The 10,844-nt window shown below is 41.8% G+C and overlaps 1 protein-coding gene across 1 annotated transcript; it reads left to right on the top strand.

Moving 5' to 3' along the window:
* Positions 1 to 765: 765 nt before the first annotated feature.
* TMED2 (transmembrane p24 trafficking protein 2) lies at positions 766 to 10,615 on the top strand. Its single transcript, XM_032431296.1, has 4 exons — positions 766 to 1,050; positions 2,506 to 2,698; positions 5,728 to 5,835; positions 9,098 to 10,615. Exons 1-4 carry the CDS (start codon positions 871 to 873, stop codon positions 9,220 to 9,222), a joined length of 606 nt encoding a protein of 201 aa, XP_032287187.1. The 5' UTR covers positions 766 to 870; the 3' UTR covers positions 9,223 to 10,615.
* The last annotated feature ends 229 nt before the right edge of the window (positions 10,616 to 10,844 follow it).

A 10,844-nucleotide genomic window follows, 5' to 3' on the forward strand; every position in this document is an offset into this window, starting at 1 on the left:
ATTGGAGACCGGTTTGGAGCTTGTTAGCGAGTTTCTGGTGTCAAGGGGAGGCCAACAGAAAACCTCAAAGCCCTTGGGGGGGAGCCCCCTGTCTCCTTTTACATCTTTTTTTTTTTTTTAAGATTTTATTTATTTATTTTACAGAGAGAGACAGCGAGAGAGGGAACACAAGCAGGGGGAGCGGCAGGCAGAGGGAGGAGCAAGGAGCCCGACGCGGGGCTCGATCCCAAGACGCGGGGCTCGATCCCAGGACACTGGGATCATGACCTGAGCCGAAAGCAGATGCTTAACGACTGAGCGGGCCAACGAGCTGGGGGGCAGGGAGAGAGAGAGAGAAAATCTCAAGCAGACTCCCTGCTGAGCGCGGAGCCCCACCCGGGTCTCGGTCTCGACCCTAAGATCGTGACCTGAGCGGAAATCCAGAGTCCCACACCTAACTGGCTGAGCCACCCAGGCGCCCCTCTCCTTTTACTTCTCACTGCCTCTAAACCTTCACCATCTCTTTGGACAGTCTTAGGGAGTTGCACTGCGCGCAGGAGGTTTCTTGATACCGTCCCTTTCTCCTGTGGTCCACGTGAAATTTAGGTTGCGCAGGAAACAGGAGGGAGGTGGGGACAACGACGTTTGGCCCTTCAGAGCCACCGTCTAGGCTCGGGTTGGGCGGAGCCGCCATGTCCCTCGGCGGCCGCCGTGCGTCCGTTACGTGGCAGCTGCCGGCGCCCGCCAATCCACGGCGCCCGCATCAGCCCCCTCGGGTGGCGCAGCCGGAAGAGGCGGAGCTGAGGCAGCGGCGGCTGAGGAGGCAGCGGTGGCGGCGGCGGCGGCTCTGGAGGCCGCGGTCCCGGTCCTGGCTTCGGCCCCAGCCCCACCATGGTGACGCTCGCTGAGCTGTTGGTGCTCCTGGCTGCTCTTCTGGCCACGGCCTCGGGCTACTTCGTCAGCATCGACGCGCACGCCGAGGAGTGCTTCTTCGAGCGGGTCACCTCGGGCACCAAGATGGGCCTCATCTTTGAGGTGGCCGAGGGCGGCTTCCTGGACATCGACGTGGAGGTGCGGGCACGCTGCCCGGGGCCCAGGCGGGGTCGCGGGGCCGTTCGGGGGTTGGCGGCGCTGGGGCCCGCCGGGGCGCGGGGCGTGGAGGCCGCTGTCCGAGTGCTGGGAGGGGCCCGGCCGCCGTCTGGCCCACGTCCGCGGGACCCCCTAACGGCTCTTTCCCCCGCGGCCCGCCGGGGTTCCATGCCTCAGGATCCCGTCCGGATACAGAGCCTTGCCTCGTCGCGTTGGGTTCTCGGCTTGCACGGCGGGCTCCCCGTGGAACCTGTCGCCCAGCTTTGTCGGCCAGGCGCCGCGTGTCAGCTCGGGGCCCAGAAGGCACTTAAATGTTGAGGTTAGCCGACGGCAGGTCCCCACTGGGTCTGCAGCTGCACTTCGGCGTGTTACGGATTGATGTTGGGGCATGACGTGGAAACTTCAGAAAAAGTAAAGCGAAAGGCCAGGCAGATATTTGCGTTGTGCTTTTCTTTATTTTTCATAGAAAAAGGCTGAGCGTTTAATCTATTTTTATGCAAACCTCCAGATACCTCCTTGAGCCATCTCTGACTGGGGGAAAGGTGGAGTGGGGTCATTCAATGTAGGGGTAATGATTGCAGATGAAGTATCTGGAGAAAACAGGAATTCATTTTAAGAAACTAGCAGTCCCTAAATTTCCTGCTCTTTTTTTAAACCAAATGATTTCGCTTTTATTTTTAATTATTTTTTTAGGAAACCAGATGTGATTAATACTTAAATTCACTGTTAACATGATTAATTGGGTTCAAGGATTTTCCATTTGACAATGAACAGCAGAGCTGGGCACCAATTACACAGTACAAGTGAAGTCCAAAGATAAGGGGATAATGGAAGGAGCGACTGGTAAAGTTAGTTAAGACTTTAGAGATAAACTATTCCAGTCTCCCAAGTTTTGCAGGTGACAGGCTTTATAAGAACTAAGTTAGTTAACCAAGGCCTAACAGTTGATTTTTAGCAGATGGAGGAGAACATGGGTCTCTTAGTTTCCAGTCTGGTCTTTTTTTCTCAAGCCTTCTGGTATCTCAGATAAAGCAGATTCCTTCACTGGTTTGCAGCAATCAATTAAGAAAACCTAAAAGTGTAGCTTGCTCAAATTTCTTAGCTTTAAAGATTTTTTTTCATGTTTTGATATTAATAGTTTGCATGTGTTTTGGTGTTAGAAGGCCATTTGGAGACAATGTGTAAGGTACTCTTTCTGTTTCTGAGGGGTTCATGCTTAAGTTGGGTAAATGAAACATGTCGTCTGGATTGGAAGGTGTTCTGGAGAGCCATCTCGTCCAGCCTTGTTGCATAAGTGGGAGAACTGCAGCCCAAAGAGATTACTGTCATTAAGTGAAAATTACATTTTCTTAGCGAATATCCTATTGCCAGTAGACAGCACCCACGAAGAGTATGATTTTAAATCTTTTGTGATGTGCATTTCTTTCCTGCCTCCAGATTACAGGGCCTGATAATAAAGGAATTTATAAAGGAGACCGAGAGTCCAGTGGGAAATACACATTTGCTGCTCACATGGATGGAACATATAAGTTTTGTTTCAGCAACAGGATGTCTACCATGACTCCAAAGATAGTGATGTTCACCATTGATATTGGGGAGGCTCCCAAAGGACAAGACATGGAAACAGAAGGTGAGGTGAACATTCGGAAGATTTACATCCCGTTTCAAGAATTAGTATTGGGTACATTGTTATTTATCTGAATAGAGTGTTTATTTTGATTTATTATTGTACCTTGATTCACTGTCTTTAAAACCAAAAACTTCTGTGATACATTTTATTTCTCCAGGATTCCAAATTAGCAAAAGTAAGTTTCTGGAAGTTTATATTTGTTTTAGTTCTTTATAGTTGCCTCTTCTGGCAACTTTTTGTAGTCAGTCTGTGCTTTTGTAAGAATGTAGGTTACGTGTATTTTAGGTTGTTTGTTGTGTTGATTTGCTAATCCTGGTATATACATCATTGTTTGCTCATTTATACATGGCTGGTTGAGTTAAACTTTATTTTTGTGTGTTTATATTTTACACTTTTCTTTAGGTGGTGGAGATACCTGGGATGGTAGGTGGATTGCTTTTTGACAGCATCCTGTCTTGCATATTTTTCTTTGCTGCTAATTTCTGCTTTCCTTCTTTCTAACCTCAGTTTGTTAGCATGAGAGTGTTTTTTTCTCTTAATTAAAAACAGACCCCTACAACTAATTAGAGTTTAGAGTGATTGTTTTTATTTGGTTGACGAGAGGTATAGGTTAGGTCATTTTAAATGAATGGCACTGGAAATACAGTGATTGACATCTTTGTAGTAACATCATACTTTGTTTCTTTTAAATGAATGCTGAGGGTGGAAGGATTCAACTGTAACTGGAGGAGTAAAAGTCTTAAACATAGCTAATGGCAAATGATGCTGTTCACCTTGTAAGAAGTATTTTGGTGGCTTGTTTTTTAACCATTATTGAAGTTTTGTAACTTGAAACTTGGTTGGATGTGAAACGCAGTTGTAGAAGCTGTCTCCAGAGATGGTGACGAAAGCTCTTTCAGCCATATGTTGTAGTTCAGTTAACTTTTATTTCTCCACTGACCAGCAGTAAACCGAACCCAGTCTTCTGGATAAATTGCTTACCAAGAACCAGCACATTTGGATTGGGGCGTTGTGGGGGTGGGAGGGGTTGTACAGTGTACATCAGGATTTGTGGAAACTAGCAGTTCAATGCATTTCCTAGTATTAACGTGATAATATTTGTCCTAGATATTAAGCAGTTAGTAGAGTACTTACATCATAAAGAAGTATTTGTTAAGTTTGAAATCTAGAATTTAAAGAATCCTACTACTTAGTAATTCCTGTGCTTGTTTTTCGGGGCCATTTACAGTGTAGGACTTGGTTAACTCAAGGAGAATTCGGAGTTTTGAAGGGGTTTGTGCTTGTTCATTTCCTGGAAATTAGTCCTTTCTAAATAGTTAGAAAACGTTGGCTGATGAATGTGACTCTTGTATTATTCCTAAACCTTTTTTTTTTTTTTTTTTTAAGATTTTATGTGTTTGACAGAGAGAGCACAAGTAGGCAGAGCGGCAGGCAGAGGCAGAGGGAGAAGCAGGCTCCCCGCTGAGTGGGGAGCCCGACTCAGGACTCGATCCCAGGACCCTGGGATCATGACCTGAGCCGAAGGCAGACGCTTAACGACTGAGCCACCCAGGCACCCTATTCTTAAACCTTTAATATTTAAAATTCTTGCTTTTGTCTGCTAAAGTCAGTGAATGGAAGCTCTGAAATCAAACTGTATTCTAAAGCAGTGGTCCTCAAGTGAGGATAGTGTTTGCCCCCAAGAGGACATTTGACAATATCTGGAGACGTTTTTTTAAGTAGGCTCCACGTCCATTGTGGGGCTTGAACTCACGACCCTGAGATCAAGATCAAGAGTCGCATGCTCTACTTAATCCATCCAGGCGCCCCTATCAGGAGACATTTTTGGTTCTCATGGCTGGATGGAAGATCCTAAAATGTACTGGACAACCCCCCCACAACGAAGAATTATCTGGTTGAAAATGTCAACAATGCCGTTCCTGAGAGACCCTGCTCCTAAGGTTTCATGTCATGCTCAGGGTTTCCCGAATGAAGCCAGTGAGGGATGATTTGAGATTCTAGGGCGCCTGGGTGGCTCAGTTGGTTAAAAGACTGCCTTCAGCTCAGGTCATGATCCCGGAGTCCCGGAATCGAGTCCCGCATCGGGCTCCTTGCTCAGCAGGGAGTCTGCTTCTTCCTCTGACCCTACCCCCTCTTGTGCTCGCTCTCTCTCTCTCAAATAAATTAAAAAAAAAAAAAAAAAAAAATGATTTGAGATTCTAGCCTAACTAACTTAACATGGGTAGGGGCCCTCTAATGGGAATCTTCCCTTGTGGTAGATAATTTTTTCCTAACTGTGTGTTCATTGTCATAACATAGCACTGTCTAGAAGCATACACTTACTCTTCAGAACTGTTAGTTCACCTTGTCTTCATTTTTGGCTAAAAAGAATACCTGATTTTAAACCTTGTGCAACGGAGAGCTTGTCTTCTCACTTATAATGCCTGCCATTCCCCACTGTAGTGAAATTACTGTTTTGATTTCCATAGAAGAATGTTTGAATTTTGGTGTGGATTTTTTCAAGAATGTCTTGGGTTTTTGTCTGCTCAGCTTCATTGAGATTAAAAGTCTGTTTTGAGGCTGCTCTTAAATTAACATTAGAGTTATATGATTCTAAAGCATAGGTTTTGATTTTAGTTAAATATTGTTATTTATAGGATTATTGTTAGGAATTTTGTTTGTTTTATGTTTTGTGTTCTCTTTTTTTTCCCTCCTCAGTCTTTTTTTCTTCTCTAGTTAGTCAATATAGTGAACTTAGCAGCAATTCATTAGAGGAAATTTCTTAGGATTAATTGTTTTCCTTTAGTTAGTAAGCATTGTATAGTATGTTTTCCACCCTGAAAGAGCTTTCTGTTCTGGGAATGGACGTTAAAAAAATGCTTTGAGAATTAAATTGTCATCAGTAGTCCAACATGATGTCTGAGCCATTTCTAAACAGCTTCTTTTATATGCCTTCTCTGAGAATATTTTGAGGAATACTGCTTTATATGTATTTTTTCAAAAGGAGATTGCCAAATACATGCTAATCTGTTCTTAACATTTTTCTGTAGCTCACCAGAACAAGCTAGAAGAAATGATTAATGAGCTAGCAGTGGCGATGACAGCTGTAAAGCATGAACAGGAGTACATGGAAGTTCGGGAGAGAATACACAGAGCGAGTAAGTTAATGCTGTAACTTTGCAACAGTGTCTGGCGGCCATGAAATCCTGAAGGTGTATTACCCAACAGCTTGCTTGAATTTTCCTCATTTGGGTATTTTACAAACATTATTATACTAAAGCATTAACTTGAAAAAGCACCTCTGCAGAGATATTTTTTGAGTACGTGTTTGTAGAGCTTTGTACTAGTCTAGTTTTTCATTGGGGCCATTCATCTAAACTGAAAAATGCTGTTAAGATTTAGCATGAGCTTTTAAGAGTTTTTTTTAAAAAATCTATGGTCAGCTAAGGAATAAACTAATAGTTTCCCCAAAGCGGAAAGGAAAAATATAAAGGGGTTGGTTTTTAATCACAAAGTTGACATTTCTGTGTCAATGTATTAATATTATATGCTGAGATTTAGCTTTTTTTCCTAAAATGGAAGGTTTAGGTTAGTTAAAATAGAGAGCACTAGAACATGAATCTAAGCAGTCACCAGGTGAAGCTCAGCTTGGGTTCCTGAGTTTGTAAACTGGGAACGGGGAATGTATTTATCTGAGGAAACAGTGACTGGAATCCCATGTTAGGTTGCAAAAGCCTGTCTGGCCCATGATATGGCTAGTATTATGCTTTTGCATGTAAAATTAAGAGGTACCATATTGACACAGAGCAGATACCATATTTTAGATCCAGGTCCACACCTGTGGTTCAGTGTTTTTCATCCTCCAAATAGTTCTTGGGGCTAGATCTCACGGGAGCAAGCTCATCTGCGAATGCAAAGTGGTTGAAGTCAGGAGTCTTTGTTCTGAGGTTGGGCTAGAGAGCAGAGAGAAGAGTGACTCCAGAGAGAGAGGCACAGGCTGAACCTCTTCAAGTGTGGTTTGTGTTCTCCCTACCCTCTTACGTCTCTTGCCATGGATGGAAATAAGCCTTTAGGACCTAGAGCACACACCTTGCCTTTTGGTGGGAGAGTAATGAGTGAACACAACAGATTAGAGAAGTGAGAGCCCCTGTTCTCACTGTTTAGGGGTGGAGTGGGCGTGAGGTGGACCAAGGCTTGTATACGTGCACTCTTGCCTCTTCCACTATGATTCCTTCTCCTCTTGGCCTCCACTGGTAATCTCTTTACCCTCTGGGATCGCCACCGTCTCCCCTCACCTGGCCAAGACCCATCTGTTGATTACCTTGCTCTCCACTGGCCCAGCCCATTCTGAGATGAGAAGGGCACTGAGCAGAGTCTTGAGGGCCAAGAGCTTACACTGCTTTTCATTTTAACCAGTTCAGACCAGATGGCTTTAAAGGTATAGGAGGTTCTTGGGAACACAGCAGTCAGAGGAACACCTGTCTTCCGGTCTTTGGGGGCATCCAGCCTTACTCTTTTGCACTTAATTTGAGTGGAGATGCTCCTGTATTTGTTTCACAGACAAATAGAATTTTAGGCATCCTGTTTGTTTTTGCAAATCAAGTACTCACAGTGTTCGTTTTTTGTACATCTTCCTACAGCACTTAATCCATAGAGGTGAACATAATGAGACATTTTTTCTTCCTTTACTCCAGTGTTACTTCTAGATATGGCTAATGTGTGAATAGTATGAGGACAGTGTCTTATATACACACTTTTCCAGGTAAAGTGAAGGGAGAGATAAATACTTCTTTTTACATGATTGCTTAATAATTTTGAAGTGTTTACTCAGTCATTCCCCTTTCAGACACAAATCTTAAAATGCTAGTCCTTCACAGTTATGCTAGATACTGGTTACTAAGTTTTCAGCAGAAGTAAACTTCATGCCATGGAATTAGCACTAAAAATTTCAGCTTTGGTGATTTTTTTTTTTTTAATTTTTTAAGCTTTGTGATTTTTAGGGTTCTAATTAATATTGTCTCTTCTTACTCTGGGGAAAAAGGCCACAGTTTTTGGTAACTGCAAGTTACCTTTTTGGGAACATGTTAATTGCTTTTCACTTCTTTTTGAGTGATTATTAATCCAGTAGCTATTATAATCTAGTTATTGTTCTACAAATGATATACATATATCTAAAAATATGGCACTCACTTATTCAGCTGATTAATATTGTTACTATATTGCTGGTTGTAATTGTTTTTAATATTGGCCATTGGTAGAAAAATCAGAAACTACCTAGTAATTTTAAAAAGTTAAGGCTGTAGAATTTGATCAGAAATTTGAAAGAATGTCAGGGCACCTGGGTGGCTCAGTCGTTAAGCGTCTGCCTTCGGCTCAGGTCATGATCCCGGGGTCCTGGGATTGAGCCCCTCATCATGCTCCCTGCTCAGCCAGGAGCCTGCTTCTCCCTCTCCCACTCTCCCTGCTCGTGTTCCCTCTTTGGCTGTGTCTCTCTGTCAGATAAATAAAATCTAAAAAAAAAAAAAAAAGAAATTTGAAAGAATGTGACATGGATAGAGTGGTCATGGCTGTTGCTTTAAGAATCAGATCCTTAGCTTAAGAGTGGGATAGATCATGAGACTGGTTCCAGTTTGGTAGTAACTGCCAGTATTGGTCCATGAAACTGAGAAACCTCTTCCATGTAGAACAGCTGCCAAATACATAGTAGGTGCTCAATATTTGTTGAATAAATGTTTAAGGAAAAAGCCACTTAGATTGACGCATTTTGACTAGGTAGGTAGTGCTTTGGATAACTGTATGATCTTGAAATAATCTCTCCATTTTTTTAAGTCAATTTTCTGATTCAGCAAAAAAAGATTATAATGTAGGAATATTTTAAGATTTTTTTTTTTTTTAATTTATTTGACAGAGAGAGACACAGCGAGAGAGGGAACACAAGCAAGGGGGAGTGGGAGAGGGAGAAGCAGGCTTCCTGCCGAGCAGGGAGCCCGATGTGGGGCTCGATCCCAGGACCCTGGGATCACAACCCGAGCCGAAGGCACCTAACGACTGAGCCACCCAGGCGCCCCTAATATAGGAATATTTTAATGTGAGGGAGAAAGAAGGTTGTATTGGGTTTTAACCCTAGAGGTTGAAGTCACTTAGGCAGTTGGGCAAGTCACTTTTCTTCTCTGCTCCCCATACACAAGCAGAGCAGCCTTGACCATACTCCATGAATCTTTAAGGTCCCATTTAAAGCTAAAATTTTCTGCTTCTAAGTTTGTTGAGTTGCTTCTGAACAAAAGACAAAAGTATTTAGAGTACTTTGGTGTGCAAAATACTACTTTTCTAGAGTAAAGACTAGGATGATTTATGATGCTTATGCTTTTTTTTGGTTTGTTTGTTTGTTTTTGGTTAAATTTTGTTTGTTTGTCCTCACAGTCAACGACAACACAAACAGCAGAGTGGTCCTTTGGTCCTTCTTTGAAGCTCTTGTTCTAGTTGCCATGACATTGGGACAGATCTACTACCTGAAGAGATTTTTTGAAGTCCGGAGGGTTGTTTAAAAAGCCTTTTCCTGATGATCTCAAAATCATAATTCACTGTTTACCAAACATCTTGGTGATAATAATGTCATTAGTTTCTACATTTTTATTTTCGAAACTGTACATTCACAGCTTATGTTTCTTTGTGATTAATAGATATTGGGGGAAAACACCTTTTTAGGAAAGTTAGAGTGAAAATTTGACACTTGATTGGCATAATTTCTTATTTGAATTCTGCATCCATTATACAGATCTGTCCAACACTGTAAATGAAATACAGGCATATAGTTCCGATTATATCTTCTTTCCTTTTGTTTTCATGATGAAGTGCAGCTCAGAAAAGTACTTCATGGATAGTACTTCACTTAAATGACTGCATTCTTTGGATCTCTTATCCTGCAGTTCAAGTCACTAAAGATTCTTTTTGTTGAGTCCTTATGAGAAACAACTGTCTGAATCTTGATATTTTCTACCCAGCCTACTGGCAGAGCTCTGACTGGAGTGTTACCAGGTTGGTACTTTTATACTTGTCTATCTTGTTTTTGCTTGAAAGATAAGACTTAACCCAACCACATTTCCCCTTCTAAATTTGTGTTTTGAACCTTAGGACTCAGTCACCTCCAATTAAATTAATGACAGAAGCAGCTAATAGCCATTTTTTGGTTTCTGCCTCACCTTGCAAGCAGTCTCTACTAAAGCCAGTTCTCTGGGTGTTTCAGCCAATGGTAGCTCTTTCCTTTCTATGCTGGCACATCTACTTTCTCTGCTCTTGGCATGTAGGAAGTGTGCATTCATACAATTGGAAAAATCTGGATTACTGATGCCAAAGGGTTAAAGCCTCTTGGATTTCATTGCAATGATATACAGCCACTATTTTATTTTTGATCAGTGGCATTTTGGCCACTGTTTAATTAGGGTACTGGACATCACTGTCAGTACTAGGATTTTGTTTTTGTTTTTCTTGGGTCTTTTTTGGCACATGTGAATTTTGTTTTGTATAAAATGAAACGACTTTCTCTTGGTCTCTGATGATGGGTTTAACGTTAAAGGAGCATCTGGTTGTGGTGTGGGGGTGATCCAGGATTATGTTGTGACTGATGTATATTAGTTACTTGTACATTTTTTTTTGGATCTTTGCAAGGGGAAAACTACAAGTAACGAGTTTTATATAATTAATTTAAATTTGTTACAGGTTTTCATGTTCAGGATAAACAATTTTTCAACTTTGGGTGAAAATGCTTGCAACAGTTTAAGGTGACTGTATTTTACCTTAAGACAACTGTTGCAATGCCAAATTTTTTTTTTTTGGGTGTGTGTGAAAACACTTCAAAATTGAATTAAAAGATGTACATTTAAAATTGGTTGTGTATCTAATCTGCCCCAGGTTCAGTAAATAAACAATTCTTTTTAAAAACAGTATTCTGTGTTTCATATTAATGATTAATTCACATTTGTTAAATATCAACTTTCTATTCATATTTGAAATGAGACATGTCCGGGTTTTCTGAGTTACTATGCCTGTTATAGATGTCTGTCACTTTGTATGTCTGTAAACTTGAGGACAGTGAGTAGGAACCCAATATTAGTTTTCCTTGTGTGGTTTCTTTTGATGATTCAGTGTTAACATCTTAAGTATTTTTTTT

Source organism: Phoca vitulina, unplaced genomic scaffold (genome assembly GCF_004348235.1).
Source record: "Phoca vitulina isolate PV1807 unplaced genomic scaffold, GSC_HSeal_1.0 scaffold46, whole genome shotgun sequence".
Taxonomy (NCBI): Eukaryota; Metazoa; Chordata; class Mammalia; order Carnivora; family Phocidae; genus Phoca; species Phoca vitulina.